The 25585-nt window shown below is 42.9% G+C and overlaps 1 protein-coding gene and 1 long non-coding RNA gene across 4 annotated transcripts in view; one reads left to right on the forward strand and one right to left on the reverse strand.

The window, feature by feature from the left end:
- Window positions 1-22547, reverse strand: part of TCP11L1 (t-complex 11 like 1) — a 37562-nt gene extending 15015 nt beyond the window's left edge. Inside the window, exons 1-6 of one of the 3 annotated variants that reach the window (XM_055301196.1) lie at window positions 22337-22547; window positions 19867-19965; window positions 18518-18701; window positions 8001-8133; window positions 6321-6441; window positions 5019-5239 (exon numbers count right to left, since the gene is read on the reverse strand). In XM_055301196.1, the coding sequence (XP_055157171.1) occupies window positions 5019-5239; window positions 6321-6441; window positions 8001-8133; window positions 18518-18677 (635 nt within the window). In that variant the 5' untranslated portion in view covers window positions 18678-18701; window positions 19867-19965; window positions 22337-22547. Of the gene's footprint in view, window positions 1-5018; window positions 5240-6320; window positions 6442-8000; window positions 8134-18517; window positions 18702-19866; window positions 19966-21608; window positions 21806-22336 lie in introns of those variants that run through there. The other 2 variants (XM_055301195.1, XM_055301197.1) reach the window with 2 other exon arrangements.
- Window positions 22548-23065: 518 nt separating this feature from the next.
- Window positions 23066-24119, forward strand: LOC129494339 (uncharacterized). The gene is made up of 2 exons (XR_008661329.1): window positions 23066-23597; window positions 23860-24119. It is a non-coding gene; the product is annotated as an uncharacterized LOC129494339 (long non-coding RNA).
- The last annotated feature ends 1466 nt before the right edge of the window (window positions 24120-25585 follow it).

Genomic DNA, 25585 nt, shown 5'->3' on the forward strand with positions numbered 1-25585 from the left:
GCACAAAGATGTTCATGGCAGGATTAAATGGAAAATAATTATAAGTCCTCTAACTATCCATCTTAATAGAGTAATAGTCAACTATATCTATGCAAATGAATATTTTGCAGCCATTGCATATGCTTATGGGGAGTTTTAAAAAATAAGTTGGGGGCAGCCCCAGTGGCTCAGTGGTTTAGCACCACCTGCAGCCCAGGGTGTGATCCTGGAGACCCTGGATCGAGTCCCACGTCAGGCTCCCTGCATGGAGCCTGCTTCTCTCTCTGCCCGTGTCTCCGCCTCTCTCTTTCTGTCTCTATGAAAAAATAAATAAAATCTTTAAAATAAATAATAAATAAATAAATAAATAAATAAATAAATAGTTGGTTATAAAAAGGATCCTGTGGTGCTGGAACTGTCCACTATCTTGAATGCAGTGGTGAATACAAAAACTTACACAAGGGATGAAGTTATATAAAAATTAATATACATGCACACAAATCCATACAAGTGAAACTGGAAATCTAAGTGAGTTCACTGGATTGTATCAAGGTCAATATTCTAGTTGTGATACACTATAGTTTTGCAAAATGTTCGTTTTAAGGGATACTGGATAAAGTGTACTGTATTATTTCTCAAAACTTCACATGAATGTACAATTATCTCAATGACACTTTCAATTAGAAAAAAAGTGAAATGATTAGGGTATAATGTTCATAGAAAAAGGCCTATCATGCCCACCAGGAGGTCTTCTTAGATTCAACTGAACATTTGGGCTCACGAGACTACCATAAGCCACAGTCTGGCATCATCTATTCACACAGATGGCCAACAAGGCAGCATCAAGCATTCCTCTTCAGCATGTTACAGTATCAGCCAAGAGCAGACAGATATGTGGGAGCCACCTAGCTTACAAGCCTCATATGCTAATAGGTTTTATAATAATTCTATGGCATGGCTTCTAGTATCTCCACTAGGGCCATGACCGGTTATAAAAGCTACTACCCTAAAGGATATCCAAGTATGGTGTCCTATCCAGTATTTATAGTTCATTATCATTTCTTTTAGACCAGATGCAATTTATCAATCAGAGATCACTTTCCCAATAAGCAATGTTGTATGGTAGCATTTTGATACATAACACCTTTATCTGTTTATAGAAAAACAGAGCTAAGCAGTTATTCAAAAGTCAAATTCTCAGACAGCACTGTGTCAATCCTTCGTCAATAATACTAACATAAAAATTATACAAATTTGGGGCACCTGGCTGGCTCAGTCTGTAAAGCACACAACTCTTTTTTTTAAGATTTTATTTGAGTGGGTGGGGGATGGGGTAACTGGGTAACAGGCATTAAGGAGGGCACTTGATGGGATGAACACTAGGTGTTACACCATATGTTGGCAAACTGAATTTAAATTAAAAAAAAAAAAAGATGGGAGGGCAGCCCAGGTGGCTCAGCGGTTTAGTGCCACCTTCAGCCCAGGGCGTGATCCTGAAGACCCAGGATTGAGCCACGTCGGGCTCCCTGCATGGAGCCTGCTTCTCCCTCTGCCTGTATCTCTGCCTCTCAGTGTCTCTCATGAATTAAAAAAAAAAAAATTAAATTAAAAAAAAAAAAAGGTGGGATGCTTGGGTGGCTCAGCAGTTGGGCATCTGCCTTCAGCTAAGGGCCTAATCCTGGAGTCCCAGGATCGAGTCCCACATCAGGCTCCCTGCATGGAGCCTCCTTCTCCCTAGCCTGGGTCTCTGTCTCTCTCTGTCTCTCATGAATAAATAAATTAAAAATCTTTAATTAAATAAATAAAAATAAATTTTTAAAAAGGCAAAAAAAAAAAAAGATTCATTTGACAGAGAGAGAGAGAACACGCAAGCAAGGAGAGCAGGAGAAGGAGAAGCAGGTTCCCCACTGAGCAGAGAGCCAGATGCAGGTCTCAATCCCAGGACCTGGGCTGAAGGCAGATGCCCAACCAACTGAGCCACCCAGATGCCCCAGAGCATGCAACTCTTGATCTCAGGGTTCCATGTTAAGTGTGGAGCCTACTTTTTAAAAAATCATATAAATTTGGGCAGCCCTGGTGGTGCAGCGGTTTAGTGCTGCCTGCAGCCCAGGGCGTGATCCTGGAGACCCTGGATCAAGTCCCACGTCGGGCTCTCTGTATGATGCCTGCTTCTCCCTCTGCCTGTGTCTCTGCCCCTCTCTCTGTCTCTATGAATAAATAAATAAAATCTAAAAAAAAAATCATATAAATTTGATCAAAACAGCTAAAAGACAAAAGGAAGTTAATATGAATTATACATTAATAGGATTATATTCATGTTAAATTTCTTCAATGTCTTGATTTTTTTGTTTTTGTTTTGCTTCACTTACAATTTTATTTTTAAGGGATCTTTACATACAATGTGGGCCTGGAACTCACCACCAAGATCAAGAATCACACACTCTAGGGGGATCCCTGGGTGGCTCAGTGGCTTAGCGTCTGCCTTCAGCCCAGGACATGATCCTGGAGTCCCGGGATCGAGTCCCACATCGGGCTCCCTGCATGGAGCCTGCTTCTCCCTCTGCCTGTGTCTCTGCCTCTCTCTCCCTCTGTGTATCTCATGAATAAATAAAATCTTAAAAAAAAAATCACACACTCTAGTAACTGAATCAGTCAGGTGCCCCTGTTTTTTGATTACATAGAAGAATGTCACATTCTTGAGAGATACCTGCTCATTTAAGGTTAAAATGTCACAATGTCTGGAGGCATTAGTTGGTTGGCATCTGGGTGGCATAGCTGGTTGGGCATCCGACTCTTAATTTTAGCTTAGGTCACGATCTCAGGGTCATGAGATTGAGTCCTGTGTTGGGCTCTGCGCTAAGTGTGGAGCCTGCTTGAGATTCTGTCTCGCTCCCCCTCCTATCCCTCCTCCACCATGCTCTCTCTTTCTCTCTCAAATAAATAAAGCCTTAAAACAAAGAATATATGAGCATAAAGGATATATATCTGTGTAAAGGATATATGAGTATTAACTGCACTGTTTTTTACAACTTTTCTGTAAGTTTGGTATTTTTCTAAATAAATTGCTGAGGGGGGCCTTTCTGCCCCTGGATGCCACCAAGTAAGCATCGTTAAAATCTCCCCTCCCATCGCCATCATGTCTAAGTCAGAGTCTCCCAAAGAGCCTGAGCAGTTGCAGAAGCTCTTCACCAGAGGTTTGAGCTTTGAAACAACTGATGAAAGTCTGAGGAGCCATTCTGAGCAATGGGGGATGCTTAGGGACTGTGTGGTAATGAGAGATCCAAACACCAAGCGCTCCAGAGGCTTTGGGTTTGTCATGAATGCCACCGTGAAGGAGGTGGAAACAGCCATGAATACAAGGCCACACAAGGTGGATGGAAGAGTGTGGAACCAAAGAGGGCTGTCTCAGGAGAAGATTCTCAAAGACCTGGTGCCCACTTAACTGTGAAAAAGATTTTTGTTGGTGGCATTAAAGAAGACACTGAAGAACCTCATCTAAGAGATTATTTTGAACAGTATGGGAAAACTGAAGTGATTGAGATCATGACTGACCAAGGCAGTGGCAAAAAGAGAGGTTTTGCTTTTGTGACATTTGATGACCATGACTCAGTAGACAAGATTGTCATTCAAAAATACCATACTGTGAATGGCCACAGTATGGCTGTGAATGGCTGTGAAGTAAGGAAAGCCCTATCAGGGGGATCCCTGGGTGGCTCAGCGGTTTGGCTCCTGCCTTTGGTCCAGGGTGTGAACCTGGAGACTGTGGGATCGAGTCTCATGTTGGGCTCCTTGCATGGAGCCTGCTTCTCCCTCTGCCTGTGTCTCTGCCTCTCTCTCTCTCTGTGTCTTTCATGAATAAATAAATAAAATATTTTTTTAAAAAAAGGAAAGCTCTATCAAAGCAAGAGATGGCTAGTGCATCATCCAGCCAAAGAGGCTGAAGTGGTTCTGGAAACTTTGGTAGTGGTCGTGGAGGTGGTTTTGGTGGGAATGACAACTTTGGTCATGGAGGGAACTTCAGTGGTTGAGGTGGTTTCGGTGGCAGTCGAGGTGGTGGTGGATACAGTGGCAGTGGGGATGGCTATAACGGATATGGTAATGATGGAAGCAACTTTGGAGGTGGCAGAAGCTATGACGATTTTGGCAATTCTAACAATCAATCCTCAAATTTTGGACCCATGAAAGAAGAAAATTTTGGAGGCAGAAGCTCTAGCCCCTATGGTGGTGGAGGCCAATACTTTGCCAAACCACGAAACCAAGGTGGCTATGGTGGTTTCAGCAGCAGCAGCAGCTATGGCAGTGGCAGAAGGTTTTAACTACTGCCAAGAAACAAAGCTTAGCAGAAGAGGAGAGCCAGAGAAGTGACAGGGAAGCTATAGGTTACAACAGAGTTGTGAACTCAGCCAAGCACAGTGGTGGCAGGGCCTAGCTGCTACAAAGAAGACATGTTTTAGACAATACTCATGTGTATGGGCAAAAAACTCAAGGACTGTATTTGTGACTAATTGTATAACAGGTTATTTTAGTTTCTGCTTTGTGGAAAGTGTAAAGCATTCCAACAAGGGTTTTAATGTAGGTTTTTTTTTTTTTTTTTGCACCCATGCTGTTGATTGCTAAATGTAATAGTCTGATCGTGACACTGAATAAATGTGTCTTAAAAAAAAAAAAGTTCAGGGGGGAAAGCATAACAAAATCAACATGATTAACAGTGATTTTGCCTTTAGATGGTAAACTTATGGGTGATTTTTTTCCTTCTTTTGACTTTTCTATATTTTACAAAGTGTTTGCTTTTTTATTTTTTAATTCATGAATATCTATACTTGAAGAAGTCTAAATTTGAAAACAGGCTCTGATTGAGCCCCGAATATGTGCTCAGTGGGGAGTCTGCTTGAGACTCACTCACTCTCTCTCTCTCTCTCTCTCTCTCTCTCCCCCCCTCTGCCACTCCTCACACTAAGATGAATCAGTAAATCTTAAAAAAAAAGAAAAGAGGCTCTGTATTTTAAGCACACTAAAGGCGATTAACACAATTCCCATACCTGAAAAGGGGCACAATTTCCTTAATGTCCTTTAGTTTCTTGACTTCCTCATCTCGAGCAGGTGCACACAGGGTCCCCATCATGCCAATAATGAATTCTGCCAGCTTTGAAATGTCTAAGGCCCCATTCTCTGCTTCTTGCTTTATCAGATCCAGATCCAAGACCTCTGTTATCTGGTTTCTCAGTCTAGTGTGACCAGGCAGCAAGAAAGATAAGAGTGTCTACAAGAGAGCATAATCAAGTTTAATCAAAGTTTCTTAGACATCACTTTTGCTTATATGCAAAGGAATTTACAATTACCCAAATAAGGGCTTATCAATTGTTACTGTAACACAATTGTTACTGTGATACATATTTTAACTTCTAACTTAACAAATCTACAGAAAATATGTTTACAAATCATTTCTTTATTTTTAAAGTAGGCTCTACACCCAACATGGGTCTCGAACTCACAACTCTGAGATGAAGAATCACATGCTCTATTGACTGAGCCATGGACACATTTCTTCTTTGATACTACTGCTAAAGATATTTGCAAAAAGAATCTTAACGTCCACTTAATGCCTTCTCTATCCCACAGACCGAAATCACTTTTTGGCCATTATATACTGAATATATCCACACCTATTAAAATTTAAAAAATCACCAATACTGTAAAGTAATTTTTTTCTTTAAATAATTCTGTCTTAAAAAATATAAGCCTCCAGCAGTGCCTCGATGGCACCCAACTCTTGGTTTTGGCTGGTCATGAATTCAGGGTCATGAGATTAAGCCTCATGTTCGGCTCCATGCTCAGTACAGAGTCTACTTGAGATTCTCCTCCCCGTCTCCTTCTGACCCTGCCCCTGTGCATGTGTGTGCACACTCACTCTCAAAATAAATAAATTTTTTTAAAGATAAATTTTATTAGAGAGAGAGAAAGAGAGCATGCACATAAAAGCGAGCATGAACAGGGAGAGGGGCAGAGGGAAAAACAGACTCTCTAAACTGAGCATGGAGCCAGACGTGGGGTTTGATCCCAGGACTGATTGAGTCACCAAGGCACCTCTAAATAAATCTACATAAATACACACACACACGTACATACATACCTTCATTTACAAAGTAAGGCCTTCATGTTATCATAGCTTATTTCAAATTTTAATAAGGGCATAGAGGCAAAAATAGTTATTAATCCACATTTCAGGAAGAACTTTAACTTCTCAATCCTTCGATTTCTTTCAAGTCTTTGGCACGATAACACAGAGAGTTTGAATACTCATAACACACTAGAAAAGCACCACAATTTGCTCTTTGCCTCACCTCTTTGATTTCTCCAACAAGTTTGATGGCATGGTCATATGTTGGGGGGTCTTCACTTAGCTGGACACTCAAGCAATCCCAAAAAGCTTTATGTACAATCTCCTTTACTCTCTTCTCCAAGCTGGAAACAAATGAAAAAAGAAAAAACAAAATATTTAAGTCTCAAATCACCTTTAAAAGCACAAATTCTATGGGTTTAGGGTGAGAAATTTTTAAAATAATTTGGATGAACATCAGAAAGATTTCCCAAATATACTTGTCAATCACATAACTTATTTGTAGTTTAGTGCTTTATTTCAATGAATACCTCACAATTTAAGTGAGGTATTTAAAATAAAAAACAATTTATTTCAAAAAAAAAAACCAAATTAATTTTCAACTAATTTGACATAAGACATTGGGCCAATTAATAGTATATAACAGTGCCATATGATAAAAAGCATATCGAATAGTTCAGAACTATTTTCTTAATTTTCCCTGATACCAGCAAGTTTAACATATTTATGATTAGGTAGTTTAAGATAACAATTCAGCACAAAGACCGAAGGACTTGAAATAAAAGAAAATATAGAAATACAGAAAATATCCTATTCCTATGTGATACATGAGGGAATTGCTCAATTAGGTACCAAACTGTAATAGCTAATATATAGCATCTCATTAAAACTAATCTTTAAGGGTGCTTGGCTGGCTCAGGTGGTAGAGCATGATCTCAAGGTTAAGAGTTTGAGCCCCATGTTGGATATAGTGATTACTTAAAAATAAAATCTTAAAAAAAAACCCCACAGTCTTTATATTGTGAAAGCAAAACAAGTAATTCTTCATTATTAAGGTGAAAAAGTACATCTTTACAGAACATATAAAAATTGTCTGTAGGGCAGCCTGGGTGGCTCAGCGGTTTAGCGCCACCTTCAGTCCAGGGCTTGATCTTGGAGACCCAGGATAGAGTCCCACGTTGGGTTCCCTGCAGGGAGCCTCCTTCTCCCTCTGCCTGTGTCTTTGCCTCTCTCTCTCTGTCTCTCATGAATAAATAAAATCTTTAAAAAAATATTTGTAAAGTCATAGAAGATTCATGTTGGCAACACTATAGCTTGGCAACCTAGTAGCCATTCCTCCTCCTTGGCTAACAGATTCCCAATATTTATACGGGACTTTTACAATTATAACAGGCAATGATTTTTCTTTCTTATGACAATACATTTTAAAAGATACACCTTACAATCAAGAGTTTTAGATTCAATATGTTATGTGCTAGGTGCTATGGACCTAGAGAATAATGCATAGTCCCTGTCTTTGTAGAGCTTACAATCTGGTGAAGAACACTAGTAAACCAACACTTATAGTACAATGTGATAGTTACAAGCAATGAATGAAACAATACAATGAAAACACAAGATAGGACAGCTAAGTCTTAAGCAGTAGGGAGAAGCTGACATGAAAGCTGTCCACAGATTTCCTAGACCTTTCACTTATGATCAGTGGTCCTGAGATCCATTTCCAAACACTAGTAATTCCAAGTACAGATGTATTGTTGGGTGGGGTTTTCTTGGTTGTTTTGTTTTAGCAACATACAAAAGGAAAAAATACACCTAAATATACTGACACCAAGTGAGGAAGACCTTTCCAGAACTGGAAAATGGTAGAGTTCCACTAAACAAGGTAACTCAGTAACCGCCTTACCTGTCTTCTGGTAATTCAACCGGTTTAATCCGAAAGTCTCCATTTACTACAATTTCATGGGCTAAAGCCATGTTAGTGACTCCTTTCGCTGTCTCTAGAAGTTCTTCTACTGTCACAAATCGAGGAGGACTAGCTGTAACAAAACCCAGTGTAAGAGATTTGCTTCTCTAGATTAAAATTTCTATTAAAGTAAGGAGTAGGCAGTGGTTCTAGTACCAGCTAATAATTTTGGTTATGCCTCTATTTATGAAAATACTCTGGCCATTTCAAACAACAGAATTTCACCTATTTCATTATTTTTTTTAACCTAGAATCCTAAAAACGGAGACCACTTCCAACATTCAAATTATCTGTGTTTTTTTTAAATTAAGACTGGTTAGTGGAAAATGATTAAAGGAAACAGAGACTTAAGCAAACTTTTTAAGGCACAGACTATTACATTTTCCAATATGTGGAGGGTTGTTTTCCAATCTCTTTACTACATGTCTATCTTAAATTTAGGAAAGGAAAGCCAGATTTAGGACTTCCTCAATTGCTCCCATCAGCAGTTTACATTTTGCACCACCACTAATACCATGCCAGGAATGAATCTCCCCAAATTAAAATTTTGTCAAGTAATTTAGGGTGCCAGGTACTATTCAAAAAATGCTAAAACCACTCACTACCCTGTATAGGATGTTAAGAATGTTTTGAAACAATAATTTGAGAGGCACTGACCTGGAGGATAACTGTATTACTTTTAAGTGAGGATGATAAGATCTAGGCTTAAAATGAGATAAATAATGTCACTGGTTTGTATGGGGTTTAATAGTTTTAAAGATCAAAAATGGGATCCGTGGGTGGCTCAGTGGTTTAGCAACTGCCTTCAGCCCAGGGCGTGATCCTGGAGTCCCGGGATCGAGTCCCACATAGGGCTCCCTTGCTTCTCCCTCTGCCTGTGCCTCTGCCTCCCTCTCTCTCAGGAATAAATAAAATACATTTTTAAAAAAATCTTTATTCAGGAATGTAAGGAGAAGCTGGTAATACTTGACAAAAATTCTTCCCAGTGTTTCTACAGACTATTAGTAAAAACACTATATAAATAAATAAATAAAGTTTGCTTCATGGATATTGGTAAATTAAAATGAATATCCAAAAGTCAAAGCCCAGATAGAAATTCTCATTAAGATGTCAATTTCTGCCAAATGATCTGTTGATAAAATGTAATCCCAGTAAAAATCCCAGCAAGATTTTTGTTGAAAATGCCAAAATCATCCTAAAATTTACATGGAAATGCACAGGACCTAGGGAAATGAATACTATTATGATAAAGAATAAAGTTAGAGGACTTACACTAATTTTAAGAGTTACTATAAAGCTATAACAATCAAAACAGTGTTTTTGGCATGAAGATAGATCTATATAGAGATCAAGTGAACAGAACAGAGGACCCAGAAATAGACTGATACACATACATACATATACATGTGGTCAATGAGGCAAGATTAGTTTAACTAAACAATGCTCGAACAATTGGCTATCTGTACATAAAAGAATGACCCACAATCCTTCCCTCACATGTTAAGTGCAAAGGAACTCAAAATAGACCACAGGTCTATAAGAACTAAAACTAGAAAACTCCTAGGAGAAAAAGATGAAATCTTATCTTGAGTTAGGCAAAATTTCTTAGAGTAAGACACAAAAAACTCAACATATAAGAGAAAAAAATTGATACATTGTGCTTTACCAAAATTCCTATCATGAAAATGAAAAAGCATGACAGATAGGAGAAAAGATATGTAAGACACACGTGATAAAGGACTTGTATCCAGAATACAGAAAGAACTCTTATAACGCAAAAATAGACGACCACCAGTAAAATATGGGCAAGAGATCTGAACAGACATTTCTCCAAAGTAAATATACAAGTGGCCAGTAGGCCATGAACAGCTACTGAATATCATTAATCATCAGTGTGAGATAATAGAAAAAAATATATATATTGGTCTCTGCCCTGGTTGCTGGCACAGAACTCCTAAAACCCTTCTAATTTCCTAAGTGATAAGAACGCTGGGAGCATCTTGTTTTAATATTTGGTTTTTGATCCCTTCCTTGACACCGGGCTCCTAAAACCCATGTTAAATCCTAGGTGATAAGCACAAGCAGCATGTTTTGTTCTGTTGAGGTAACTCTGAATGAGCTCCTGGGTGGCTTCTGGATGGGGACCAATAAAGACCAACCCATGATTAGAAATCTGGAATTTTCAGCCCTATCCTCTAGAGAGGGTAGCAGGGCTGAACATGGAATTAATAATTGATTATGCCTACACGAGGAAGCCTCCATAAAGTCTCAATAGCAGGGGGTTCAGAGAACTTCCAGGTTGCCAACACATCCATACTGGGAGGGTGATACACCCCAACTTCATAGCGACAGAAGCTCCTACACTTAGGACCCTCCCAAACCTCACCCTATGTAGCTCTTCATCTAGCTGTTCATCTGTATTTATCTTTAATAAACTAGGAACCCTGAGTTCAGTGAGCCACTCTAGCAAATTAATAGAATCCATGGAGGGGCTGTTGGAATCTACAATCTATAGTTAATTGGTCTTCCGACCTAGATTTGTGACTACTGTCCAAAGCAGAAGGATGAGGGAGGGATATTCTTATAGGACTAAGGTCTTTACCTGAGAGATCCAATGTTATCTCTGGGTAAATAGTGTCAGAATTTAGTTGAAGTGTAGGCCACCTAGCCGTGTCACAGAAAATTGCTTGGTGGGAGGAAAAACAACCCACACATTTGGTACTAGAAGTTATACATTTTGCATGAGTAGTAAAAGATACCCAGGAGAAAAACACAGGAGGAAGCACTGGGTTTTGCTCCACACACGTGGAAAACTATAGGTTTTTCCTTTTAGAATCAGGGAAATGCAAATTAAGACCACAATGAGATACCACTGCACACCTACTAGAATGGCCAAAATTAAAGAGGCTAATCATACCAAGTCCTGACATAGAATGGAGCATCTGGAACTCTCGTCCCTAAACAATGGCCACGAAAAATGGGTACCACCACTTTGGAAAACTGGTTCTTGGTTTCTTATAAAGTAAAACATACACTTACCACATGACCTAGCAACCCCACTCCTAGGTCTTTACCCAAGAAAACTGAAAACATGGCCACATGAAGAACTGTACTCAAGTGTTAATAGCAGCATCCTTAATAACAGTCAAAACCTAGAACTAATCCAAATGTTAATCAACTGCAGAATAAACAAATTGTAGTATAACCACACGACAGAATGCTACCCAGCAATAACAAAGGAATAGACTGGTACATGCAAAGACATAGATGAATCTTAAAAGCACTATCCCAAGTTAAAGAGTCAGATACAAAAGACTACATACAGTATGATTCTATTTATTTGAAATCCTAAGGAGGGCAAAATTAGAGGACAGAAAGCAAGGAAGTGGTTGCCAAAGGCCAGAACTCATTATAGGAGGTCAGCATTAGGGCAGCCCTGGTGGCGCAGCGGTTTAGCGCGGTCTGCAACCCAGGGTGTGATCCTGGAGACCCAGGATCGAGTCCCACATCAGGCCCTTTGCCTGGTGACACCCAAACCAGATACTTATAGGGAAAGAAAATTATAGGTCAGTATCCCTTATGAGCACAGATGCAAAGATCCTCGACAAAATATAGCAAACCAAATTCAACAATAGAATAAATGGATTATACACTATGATCAAATGGTGGGAAAGATTCACTGCCAAGGGGCATGGAAGTTTGGGGAGGTGGTGAAAATGTTCTAGCAGCTTATAATTGTGGTACTAGTGACACAATTGTAAATGCATTGGTCAAAATTCAAATTGCATACTTAAAATTCAATTTTATTCCATATAAATTATACCTCAATAAAGCGGATTAAAAATTCAAAGGCACTGAGCAGGAATTTGCTATAAGCCTGATTTTTTTTAAAGATTTTATTTATTTATTCATGATAGTCACACACACAGAGAGAGAGAGGCAGAGACACAGGCAGAGGGAGAAGCAGGCTCCACGCAGGGAGCCCAACGTGGGATTCGATCCCGGGTCTCCAGGATCGTGCCCCGGGCCAAAGGCAGGGGCCAAACCGCTGCGCCACCCAGGGATCCCATGCCTACTGATTATTAAAGCTAATATTTTCTGTTACCATTTATCAGAAAATGGAACTTCCATTGTGGTAGGTCACCATCCAGCATCAGAAGTTATTAGACTCCATAGAGTTCTTATCTTCTTTAAGATTTTACTTTTTAAGTAATCATAATGCTCAATGTGGGGCTCAAACCTGCATGCTCCACCAACTGAGCCAGCCCAGCACACCAAATTTTTATCTCTTAAAAAGAGACTCAGGGCAGCCCGGGTGGGCTCAGCGGTTTAGCACCACCTTCAGCCCAGGGCGTGATCCTGGAGACCAGGGATAGAGTCCCATGTCAGGCTCCCAGCATGGAGCCTGCTTCTCCCTCTGCCTGTCTCTCTCTTGCATGCGCTCTCTCTCTCTCACTCTCCTGTATCTTATAAATAATTTTTTTTTTTAAAGAGAGATTCAGGATAGTCACCAGGGCTTCCAAGCTTTGTTTTAACCCTGGTTTTGCAAAAATCTTCAAATGTCTAATCATCTTAAATGTATGAAATTAACAGAAACACACCAAGTTTTCACAGTAAATTTACCATTTTTTAATAATTTGGGGCATCTGGGTAATGACAAACACTGTTTGCATGTCACTTAGTCATGAAACAATGGACAGAGCAAGTCAGGAAGAAGTCCAGCTCCTTCTAGACTCTTGATGTGACCTTGAACGAGAATCATTTAAATCTTCCAGGGCCAGGGGCACCTGGGTAGCTCAGAAAGTTAAGTGTCTGTCTCGGTTTTGGGTCTGGTTGTGAGCTCAGGGCTATGGCATCAAAACCTGCACTCAGCATTGAGTCAGCTTGGGATTCTCTCTCCATCTCCCTTTGCCCCTAAGTCTTTAAATCTTCCAGAGCCATTATTTCCTAATATGCAAAAAGAAGACAACTGAAGAAACATTCTGTGAAAGAGGAGAATCTTCCAAATTATACACAAGTGTGTTCTCAGGGTTTTGTGCATACTTGAGACAAAACAGTTTGTAGCAAGTGCTGGGAACTGGACGGAACATCAGACACCAGTTTACAGGAGCTGTCCAACTTAGCGACTACTTAAAATCTAACTCATTAATGAAGGATATCTGATCCAAAAAGATAAAAGCTACAATTCTAAAATATGATCAAGATATGTTACAAATCTACACACACAGGAATTGTTCACTGCATACTAATTACAGGGTTGTAAGTGGGATTATTTTGTGTTTGAGAATTCTCAAATGGCAAATGTCACCCCAAACTACTATAGAGTGAGTATAGTGCAGCAAGGGTAAAGTTTATCCACAGAACTTACTGCACTGTGTAGCAACTGCTTGTTATTTTGTCTTCCTCACTAGACCATAAGCTCCAGAAGCAAAGAGATCACTGTGGGTCTGGCTCCCTGCTAGATTCCTAACACACAATATGCACTCAATAAATATTGACTGATTGAATTATGGTGTCTCTGTTCAGTCAAAGTTTAGTCATGACCTTTACAAATGTAAGAACTTAGGGGGGGCGCCTGGCTGGCTTAGTCATAACAGTGTTATGACTCTTGTTCTCGGGGTTGTGAGTTCCCATAATAGATGTGGAAATTACTTAAATAAATAAATAAACTTTAAAAAATGTAAGAATTTAGTGTTACCATTTATCTAAGGATGTCTGGGATCTACTAATTAAATTCACAGGGGCGCCTGGTTGGCTAAGTTAGTACAGCATGCAATACTTATCTTAGGGTTAAATTTGAGCCCCATGTTGGATGTAGGGATTACTTAAAAATAAAGGGGCACCTGGGTGGCACAGTCGGTTGAGCACCTGACTCTTGGTTTTGGCTCAGGTCGTGATCTCCGGGTTGTGAGACTGAGTTCCGAGTTGGGCTCTGTGCTCAGCATGGAGTCTGCTTGAGACCCTCTCTCCCTCTGCCTCTGCTCCCATCTCTCCTGCCACAAATGGGTATACTCTTTCTAAAATAAGCAAATCTTTAAAAAAATAAATAAATAAAATCTTTAAAAAAAATGTAAGAACTCAGTGTCATCCATTTAGCTAAGGATGACCAAGATCTACTAATTAAACTCACAAAGACCTGATTTAATAAACCAAAATGCTAAATGGAAGATATTAACTGGAAAACAGTTGTTTTTTTCATCAAAATACAGCATCCTTTATTTCTTTTTTATTTTTAAATTTTTATTTATTATTATTTATGATAGGCACACAGTGAGAGAGAGAGAGAGGCAGAGACATAGGCAGAGGGAGAAGCAGGCTCCATGCACCGGGAGCCCGATGTGGGATTCGATCCCGGGTCTCCAGGATCGTGCCCTGGGCCAAAGGCAGGTGCCAAACTGCTGCGCCACCCAGGGATCCCAAAATACAGCATCCTTTACTGGTCAACAGGTGATTAAACACCAGAACAGAAGGTGCTTTGTGAGCAGAGAAGCATATAGAAGTAGAGAATCTCGGAGGAGACATTAAGTTACAGTTGATTGATCCTTACCCTGAGGATCTCAATGTTTAAAGAACAGATCATCTTTTGGAATCAAGTCACCACCACAGATTAGTGTCAACCAGTTCTCACAAGCCAGCCATTTTTTCTTTTTCAATATTTTGTATCACTTACTAAAGGTTCTGCCCCCAAATTGCAATATGTATTTGGTGGGGGGCAAGGTGAGGTGTTTTTCCTCTCACACCACCACGCAGTTGTCAGACAGCAGTTGAGTCTAATTCCATTTTGACACTATCTACCTGCAGGCAGTGTCAGATCCCATAGGTTAGGAGATAGCAGGGGTACTTGCCCCCATTGCAAGTCCACATGGTCACCTGTGTTATAGATCTGAGGTTCCAATGACTCCCTCCTCAGGTTCTGTTAATTTACTATAGCAGCTCACAGAACTCAGAGAAACACTGACTTAAACCACATTCATGGTTCAGTATAAAAGGAAATAAACTGAGGAGCAGCCAGATTAAGAGACGTGTAGGGCAAGGTATGGGGAAAGGGCATGTAGTAGCTTCCATGTTTGAGCATGCCACCCTCCCAGCACCACCACGTGTTCAACAACCCAGAAGCTCTCCCAACACAGTCCTTTTGGGTTTTTATGGAGGTTTCATTATAAAGGCACGATTGATTAAATCACTGGCCATTGGCTGTCTCAGTTGGTTAAGCAGTCAAATCTTGATTTCAGCTCAGGTCATGATCTCAGGGTCTTGGGATCAAGTTCTATGGTTCCTGGGGAGTCTGCTTAAGGATTCTCTCTTTGCCTCTCCCCACTGTGTGCCTCTGCGTGTGCTTGTGTTCATGTGCTTGCATGTACACACTCCCATGCTCTCATTCTCTCTCTGGCTCTCAAATTAATCTTAAAAAAAAAAAAGTCACTGGCCATGGGCAATTGATTCATCTTCCAGCCCCCTCTCACCACTCTGGAGGTTGGAGAATGGGACTCTGATCACATGACTTGGTCCCCTGGCAACCAGTCCCCCCTCCTTAGGTTACCTGGGTGCTCTCCAAAAGTCACTCGTTAACATAACAAAAGACTCCTTTCTAGAGCTCATCACTTAGGAGATTCCAAAGGAGCTCTTCGCCAGAAACTGGACAAACACTAAATATATTTATTTTATAAATCCCATCATCATAGTTACCAATAGCAATTCTATCCTTAAAATATTACTCTATTATAATTTTCAAGACTAAAGGTTATCTTTTTGCTTGTTACATTTTAATTCGTAGAATTCCAGAAGTGATTTTAGAGTTACTATAAACTCAAATGTCCACAGACAGTTTCATATTTTATAAATTCTTAATTTATGCTCCATGTGATCAGTGATGCTTCCTGATGTGGTCTCCAGACTATGGGGTCTGAGCTTTACCACAGAGGCCCACAGCCCTATGCCTACCTATTATGATAAGGAGAAAGAGCAGGAAGCCAGAGGAATATTTTAGGGCACTGATTTTATATCTTGTTTTGGTATAGGCTTCTGTGAGAATTTAATGAAATCCTCCATGATTTTTTTCTTAAAAAATGCATATGCACACAAATTTTGATATACTTTTCTGGCTGTTCCTATGACCCCCTATCAACTCGATCATGGTCCCAGGATAAGTACTCTTGCTTAAAAGCATAACTGTATACAATCTCAGATAATGTAGCCTAGTGTTGGCTTGACATTAATTTGGAGTCATGCCATTAGACGGACAGGATGCCAAAGGCAAAGCCATCAATCAAAGAATGACTAAAGATCTAAACCAAAGGTCCTCCTTTATCAGAAACTGTAAAGGATAAACTCATTACTATACATCCAAATTACAGCAATCAGTCCTGGTATCTTTAAATGCAACAGATGACAAGCCAGTAGTATTAACAACTAATATTTATCAAGCATTTATTAGGTGCCAAGCACTATTCTAAATGCTTCACATGAATTCATTTAATCTTTACAATCATCCTAAGAGATAAGTGTATTTTCCTCATTTAAAAAATAAGAAAACAGGGATCCCTGGGTGGCGCAGCAGTTTGGCGCCTGCCTTTGGCCCAGGGCGCGATCCTGGAGACCCGGGATCGAATCCCACATCGGGCTTCCGGTGCATGGAGCCTGCTTCTTCCTCTGCCTGTGTCTCTGCCTCTCTCTCTCTCTGTGACTATCATAAATAAATAAAAAATAAAATAAAATAAATTAAAATAATAAGAAAACAGGGCACCTGGCTGGCTTAGTCATTAGAATATGTGACTCTTAATCTCATAGTTGTAAGTTCGAGTCCCATGTTGGGTATAGCGATGAGGTAAAAATAAAATCTTAAGAAATAAAAAGTAAAAAATAAATAAAAATGAGACAGCAGAAGCTTTCTAGCTATACATATTGGAGACCAATATGACCAAGGTCATATTTGCTTACAGTGAGGTCTTTGTACACTTTGCTTGCTGGGAGAGCCTGCCTTTTTTCTCCAAAAAATTTTTTTTCTGTAAGGCCTAACACATGCATGATAGACTGGTATTAACAGCATGTTTCCTTGAACCTACTGGTATATCTATCAAAATCTATGTGATACTAAACCATTATAAGATGGGGTCCATAATGTTTGCTGTAAGAATACTATGTTGAGGGGCGCCTGGGTGGCTCAATCAGTTAAGTGTCTGCCTTCGGCTCAGGTCATGATCTTATGGTCTTGGGATTGAGCCCTATGTTGGGCTCCCTGCTCAGTGGGCAGTCTGCTTCTCCCTCTCCTTCTACCCCTCCCCCAGCTCATGCTCTCTCTCTTTCTCTCTCAAACAAATAAAATCTTTTTTTTTTAAGATTTTATCTGTTTATTCTTGAGAGACGCAGAGAGAGAGACAGAGAGAGGCAGAGACACAGGCAGAGGGAGAAGCAGGCTCCATGCAGGGAGCCCGACGTGGGACTGGACCCCGAGTCTCCAGGACCATACCCTGGGCTGAAGGTGGCGCTAAACTGCTGAGCCACCAGGGCTGCACTCAAATAAATAAAATCTTAAACAAACAATCAAAAAATAATACTATGTTGAGGGGTGCCTGGCTGGCTCAGTCAGTAGAGCATGCAACTCTTACTCTCAGAGTCATGAGTTCAAGCCCCACATTGGGTGTAAAGCTTCCTTCATTGAAAAGAAAAAAGAAAAGAATATTGTGCGGACTAATAAATTACCTGGGAAGGGCTTTAATCATTTTAAAAGAAACATACCTCAAACCCAAAAATGTTCATGCTTCTTTCAAATATGAAGAACTACTGATCATCTACACTTTAAAGAGATAACATCAGCACTGACATTCTTAGACTATGACACTTCCTCTTAAAACTTTCATTTTTGGACTCACTTCAAAAAGCTTAAGTATTCTTAATAAAAGACATGAGTTGGGGCGACTGCTGGGAATACTTGCGGAAATTACCACCCTTTCATCCGTGAGACTGCTCCCTGCCAGGGATCTGAAATGACTTCACCACACACTCAGCAAGCTGAATCCCCTCAACCTCGTGGGAACTAAGCCCCCAGGCAGTGAAGTTAGGGTGTGGTGACCTCACTCACATTCAAAATCTATTTCTTTTTTAACCTGCACAAGCACAGTTCTGGCTGGAACCTGCCTCAGACTTTTCAGATGTTTTTTAAATTAAAGCTACAATTTGCACTCCACCCTCTTTCTCAGAGCACTTCAGAGAAAGTGGAATATTATGGAGACTGCAGGAAGACAGGAATATTCTGGACATTATTTTAAATTTTAATTTCTCAAGCAATTGAAAACCCACAAATGACTAGGCTGCCAGCGGAGAAACTTGCTATTCTTAAATGCCAGTTATTGGCAATGATATCACAGTATTAGAACCCAGCTCAGGGCCACAAGGAAGCCTAATCAAAACATCATCTGAAAACAGTAATATTGCTTCTAACCAAAGTCAAATCTGCTTACAGTGAGGTCTTTGCACTCTTCGGGTGCTGGGAGAGCCCGACTTTGTTTTCTGTAAAGCTTCATCAGAACCTTCCACAGCATCTTCAAGTTCTTGCTCAGAACCATTCGATTTTGATTTTCCTGCTTCATTTATATTGGGCTTGTCAGGGTTTTCAGACATTCTCAATTAAGTTTATTCACTTTCCTAGGAAAGAAAGACAAAGTGAACCACACGTTCTAGCTCTGTTACTAACTAGCAGTGTGAATCTGGGCAAATAAGTTATTCTCTTTGGGTTTCAATTTTCTCACCTGTAAAAATGAATCGGCTTGCAGAGACCTTATCCAGCTATCATACTCTACCTCAGTGATTTAACAGATTATTTGTAAAATGATGCTTGTAATGTATCAAATCTATGGACCTGTACTTCAGATACAGAGTAACAAGTTTGAGTATTTTTGTCTCACTTCTAAGTACCTCCTCAAAAGAAAACAGGAAGATTGGAAGATAATACTTCCAATTGTTGGAAGATAATACTATCAACTGCCTGCTTCTATTTTAATCAAAGAGTGATTCTTCAATTTTTTACTTTCATTCCTGAGAGCTGATAGGCAAAGTCTCTGAAAATCATGCTTTTAACTTGGGCTTCCAATTGAATACACTGGACTGAGGAGCTGGTTCTCTGATTCTGTTGTGCGGATAAGAAATCGAGGGATGACACAAGGCGGAATCTTACAAAGCTCGTAAGAATGTGTGGGGCAAATATTTTTATTAACTTCTTCTTGCCAGTCAGCAGGAAAGATGGTAAGGAGGAAGCTGCAGACAACCACAATGTACGGGTTGGGGTGGGGTTTTAATTTTTTTAAGTTGCTGGTTAGAACAAGAATAATACTTAATACATCGGTTTGGGCCAGTTAAAAAAGGCCTGAAATAGTATCCTCTTTTTACTGTAAAAGTTTTTGTCAAGTTTTGCTCACCCCCACCCCCCAGTTCTTTCCTAGAGTTCTCTCTTCCTAAGGTATTTCTAATTAAGAGAGAAGCTAGACACGTTTCTGCATTCATAATTCTGCAAATAATTAGCATTTGTACCATCAGCACTTGGAGATCACAAACCATTTTCATAAACACTAATTAGCCTTTATTATACACCTGGAGGGCAATGCAGGGATCAAAAGAAATGTTGACTGCTTTCAAAAGGTCTGGCAGGCTCTCTTGCACATTAGAGAAGAATCACTTGATTTAATTATCTGAAATTTCAGATCCCTCCATTAAATAGAATGAAGTTACTGGAATTGACATTTTCAGGCCTGTATTTTTTTTTCCAGGCCTGTATTATTAATATGAGGGTTGCTTTATTGCAGTTCCCCCTTACCTTCCAATATCCCACTCCAGACACCCATCTCCTCTGTCCTAAATCCTATTAGGCTCTGGATATGCTCCAAGATCCAAAAGATAACACTGCCAGCATATTCTATGAGAAAGGACAAACACAAACACACACACACACACACACACTTCTAATTTTATCTTCTTCACATGCTGAGAATGAGCTCAGAAAGGATGAAGTAACTCTTACTGCACAGTGAGGAGGAAGGCATGCTTTCCTGGTCTCTAACACTCAGTTTAGTAAACTAACCCCATCCTTTTAACGTGCAGCTCAGGTCCTATTCCTCCCAGGACACCTTCCCCACAGTGTCTGCACCTTTCTCTGAACTCTCGTAGGGCCAGTTACTGCACATCTGGCATGCATCATTGCCGTAGATCTGATTCAATATATATACTTATTTAAGTAGGTTTGGAGAGGGATGCTTGGGTGGCTCAGTGAGTTAAGTGTCTGTCTTGGGTTCAGGTCATGATCTCAGGGTCCTGGGACCCAGCCACACCCAGGGCTCTCTGCTCAGTGGAGAGTCTGCTTCTCCCTCTGCCCCTCCCCCCTGCTCATGGTCTCTCTCGCGCGTGCGCGTGTGTGTGTGCGCGCGCGCTGCGCGCGCGCGCGCGCTCTCTCTCTCTCTCTCTCTCTCTCTCTCGAATAAATAAATAACCTTTAAAAAAAAATAGGTGAACAGTGAAACTTAAGCCTTGGTGACATGATAAAACCAGTAAGGGAGCACAGGGAGAAATGAATTCTGCCTGGAAGGAGGTTGGGATAAGCTTTCCAGAAAAGGTGACATTTGAGCAGTTCTTTTAAAATGAGCAGGATTTATGGGACACCTGGGTGGCTCAGCGGTTGAGCATCTGCTTTGGGCTCAGGGCGTGATCCTGGAGACCCCGGATCCAGTCCCACGTCAAGCTCCCTGAATGGAGCCTGCTTCTCCCCCTGCCTGTGTCTCTCTCTGAGGGCACACGTGAAGGCACAGGAAGAGGAGAACAAGTGGCCCACGCTGAAGAGGGAAAGATGGGTTGGGGCGAGCCTGTGAAATAGCTTGTTTTATTTAAAAAACAAAAACCGAAAAAAGGAAAACTGTGTGGAGGTTCCTCGAAGAGTTAAAAATAGACCTGCTCTACGACCCAGCAATTGCACTGTTGGGGATTTACCCCAAAGATACAGATGCAGTGAAACGCCGGGACACCTGCACCCCGATGTTTCTAGCAGCCATGTCCACAATAGCCAAACTGTGGAAGGAGCCTCGGTGTCCATCGACAGATGATGGATAAAGAAGATGTGGTTTATGTATACAATGGAATATTACTCAGCCATTAGAAACGACAAATACCCACCATTTGCTTCGACATGGATGGAACTGGAGGGTGTTATGCTGAGTGAAGTCAATCAGAGAAGGACAAACATTATATGGTCTCATTCATTTGGGGAATATAAATAATAGTGAAAGGGAATAAAGGGGAAAGGAGAAAAAAATGAGTGGGAAATATCAGAAAGGGAGACAGGACATGAGAGACTCCTAACTCTGGGAAACGAACAAGAGGTGGTGGAAGGGGAGGAGGGCGGGGGGTGGGGGTGACTGGGTGACGGGCACGGAGGGGGGCGCTTGATGGGATGAGCACTGGGTGTTATGCTACATGTTGGCAAATTGAACTCCAATTAAATAAAAAAAAAACGAAAAAAACCCCACACAACTCTCCACCTAGATTTTTGACTTCTCCGTTCCCACCAACCGTATTTCCCACACATGTGCGTCCGTGGGAAGCCTGCCCTCCAGACGCCCACTGAGTATCTGTTGACAGCTGTGTCCTCCCCGCGAGGTCGGCGCGTGTGGAGGGAAGCATGGGCGTTGGCCTCAGGCGGACCCGGGTTCCAATTCGGAGCCTTCCCTCGCTGTGGAACTTCAGTTTCCTCATCTGCCAAACGCAGCGACCTACTCCTTGGATGGGGGTGGGGGTCGGGACGACGGGCGCGCACCGCGGCGGCCGGCCCTCTACGGGCTTTCCGCGCACGCCAGCTGCCGTGACAGGGCTGCCGGGGGCGCGGCTCTCAGCTGCTCCTTCATTCCAGCAGCTCCTGCTCCGCCCGACAAGGGGCCCGAGGGGAGGAGGTCGTCGCGCGCCGCCGCCGCCACAGACTCCTCACAGGAAGGGTCTGTCAGCAAAGGCAAGGCGCTCGGTCTGCCGACGCCGGGCCCGCTCCCTCCCGCAGCCCGCGCCCCTCGCCCCCGGGCTCCGATGTAAACAACCGTGCGGGCGGCGGCGGGGCTGCGGGGCGGCCCCGAGGGGAGGGACAAAGGCCGCCCTACGCCGCCACCCGCCGCCGCCCCTGCCTCTCCCTCCTCCACCCGACCGCGCGGGACCCGACCTGCCCGGAGGAGCCGAACAAATGCCTGTGACTTGCACCTGGCGCCTCCCGTGCGGGCCCCGCGGGGCTGCCGGCCTCCGTGCGCGACCCTCACCTGCCGCGGAGTCGGCGTTCTCCCTCCTGCCGCTCGGGCCGGGAACGAGGCGGGCGCCGGCGGAGGCGCGGAGCGACGCGCGGCGAGCACGGGATGCTTCAGCCTCTGCCCTGCCGAGGCCGCATCCCCCGGCGCGCTGCGGGCCGTCCTCCCAGCCAGGCTCCGGTGGGCAGCGGCCAGCGCGGCCGCCCCTCCAGCGTCAGCGAGGAGGAGGCAGCCCTTTAGCCGGGAGGCCCCCGCCCCTCGTAGGGCGGCGCCATGTTTCCGTACGGAAAGGGGGGAGCGCGGTCCCGTGCGGGCCGAGGGCGCTCAGCGGGCGGGGGCTCGAGCCGGGAGGCGCCATGTTTCCGTACGGAGACTCGGAGTCGGCCGGCGGGGCTCAGTGGGCGGGTGGCTCCGAGCCGGGCGGCGCCCGCCCCGCGCTGGGCGTCGCCATGTTTCCGTACGGAAGCATGGGCGCCGCTGGAGTGTGAGGCGGGAGCGGAGCACGTGGTAGAGGCTGCGCGGACTCCGTCAAGGGAAAGAAGACCGGCCGCCGCGAATCCGTGAGCTGGTTCAGAGCCTCCCCCGCCCGGGTCTTCAGGCTTCGGTAGTACCGTCGTCGGGTTTCCGTAGCTGCGCGTTGTTTACTATTCCCTCAGTTTGGAAAAAAAAAACAGGTAGCCGAGCCTCCCTTCAGTGGCACAGAGTCTCTGTCGGGGGGCGGGGGGGGGGTCATCGCTTCCATCTAAGTGGCTGCCACACTTTGTCGACAGAAAGAGCGAGACTTCGGCCCCGCAGAGACGCGGGGCGAGGGGACGAAGGGCTCCGGTGACGGTCCAGCCTGGTGTCGGTAAGGCGTGCGCGCTTGCAGGCATTTTAGGACCTGGGAGTTCTGGAAGGGAAGCCGCCGCGCCGAGCCAGGCCTGTTCCGGAGCCTCGTCTCCCTCCGTCACAGGCACTGGGGGCCGCGATTATCTCGGCGCTGGACTGGAGGCTGCTCCAAAAAAGCAAAACACAAAAGGGCTTTTCTCACCTTTTTTAGCAGTTCGATGCGAACTGCGTGAATAGGAATAGTTTTTGTACCTAAGTTTTTTTTTTTTTAAAGATCTTATTTATTTATTCATGAGAGACAGAGAGAGAGAGAGGCAGAGACACAGGCAGAGGGAGAAGCAGGCTCCATGCAGGGAGCCCGACGTGGGACTCGATCCCGGGACTCCAGGATCACACCCCGGGCCAAATGCAGGCGCTAAACCACTGAGCCACCCAGGGATCCCTATAGGTAATCTTAAAAAAATAAAAGCAACGTGGGTTTTTTTTTTTTGTCATTTGTAAAAATTCTTACTTTTATATGATTTTTTAGTGGAGTTTGATATGCCAACATATAGCATAACCCCCAGTGCTCACCTCGTCAAGTGCCCCCCCAGTCACCCCAACCCCCCCCCCACCTTCCTTCCACTACCCCTTGTTCTTCGCTTCCCAGAGTTAGGAGTCTCTCATGTTCTGTCACCCTCACTGATCTTTTCCTTTCTTTTCTTTTTAAGATTTTCTTTGTTCGTGAGAGACACAGAAGAGAGGCAGAGACACAGGCAGAGGGAGAAGCAGGCTCCATGCAGGAGTCCGACGTGGGACTCCATCTGGGGTCTCCAGGATCAAGCCCTGGGCCGAATGTGGCGCTAAACCTCTGAGCCACCCGGGCTGCCCCTCACTGATGTTTTCCATTCATTTTCTCTCCTTTCCCCTTTATTCCCTTTCACTATTTCTTATACTCCCTGAATTAATGAACATGTAATGTTTGTCCTTCTCTGATTGACTGACTTCACTCAGCAGAACACCCTCCAGTTCCATCCACCTCAAAGCAAATGGTGGGTATCTGTCGTTTCTAACGGTTGAAAGCTTGTGATTCTTAACTGTTCAATTGTAAAAATGCTGCAAGACTGAGCATAAGTCACGTATGCCTTAATTAAGCAAAATGATGGTAATAAGTCTCCTACCTGTAGCCTATAAAACTTGTTAAATTTAAATAACTAGAAAAGCAAGATGAAGTGAAATTAGTGCTCAGACACTGCTGAATAGATCACACGTGGACAGATACTCCTGGAGTCTTGAAAGCTGAGTGCAATACTACGCCCTCCAACCTTTCATCAACTGCCACATGAGGTTTTTTTTTTCTTACACACACACATGAAAGTCCTCAGAGGAGGATTCACTTTAGGAGAGGGGAAAAAAAAAAGCCAAAAGCCTTAAGATACTCAACTGGAATAAAGATTAACCAAAGAAAATACTCAGTTTTCACTTCTGAGTCTGGACTCTGACTACACCATAAAATCCTCTGGGGGTAGGGGAGCATTCTAAAACGATTATCTGAAACTCTGGGGGTTGATGCCAGGGAAAAACTAAGCTTTCTAGGTGATTCCAACGTGCAGCCAGTTAAGAACCACGTCCCTAGAGAGATCCACTCTTCTCCTCACCCCATCCCTACTGAGAGTCCACTACCTTCTTGTAGGGAATAATATAAACAGTTTTCACTTCTGGAGGTGACATTGCTACACTATCAAAACCACTGGTTTCACTTGTAATGGTTTCTTATCTTCTGATAGATCTGAAACTGTTTCCTTTAAATATTAAGAACATATTGACACAATTTTTTTGGCTGCAAGTACCGGAAACTCAAATTACCTCAAAATAGAGTTCACTGCAAGGCTAGGTAGGGTTGGGAAGGAGAAAGCTGGCAGCTAGCTGTTCTAGAGATCAGTACTGTTGTCATCTCCCCAAGACACATCTCCCCAAGATTACCTCAAAATAGAGTTCACTGCAAGGCTAGGTAGGGTTGGGAAGAAGAAAGCTGGCAGCTAGCTGTTCTAGAGATCAGTACTGTTGTCATCTCCCCAAGATGGTTCTCATCACATCTCTGCTCCTTGCTGCGATCTCCTGCACTCCTCTGAATCACAGGCTGGTTTCTCTATTTTCTTAGTTGTTGCTCCCTTCTATTTTGGATTTTTTTCTATATAGAATTTCCTTGGCAAAGCTGACTTTTGTGCAAAATCAGTCCTATGCCTATAGAGAAGTCGTCCTTGGATCAGTGCTCAGCCCTGGTCTACTCAGCTAAGGTGGTGGCAAGGCTCACAGTCACCTAGGCACGAGGTGTATAAGTGGGGATGGGTCCCCAGGGGATATGGATGAGTGAATGAGGGCACACAGCAAGCAGCTGACAGTCGAGGGATATGGGATGGTTGCCCCCAGCATTCAGGGTAGCACACGACCTACACC

This window comes from Nyctereutes procyonoides, unplaced genomic scaffold, assembly GCF_905146905.1.
Source record: "Nyctereutes procyonoides isolate TBG_1078 unplaced genomic scaffold, NYPRO_anot_genome, whole genome shotgun sequence".
Lineage (NCBI taxonomy): Eukaryota > Metazoa > Chordata > Mammalia > Carnivora > Canidae > Nyctereutes > Nyctereutes procyonoides.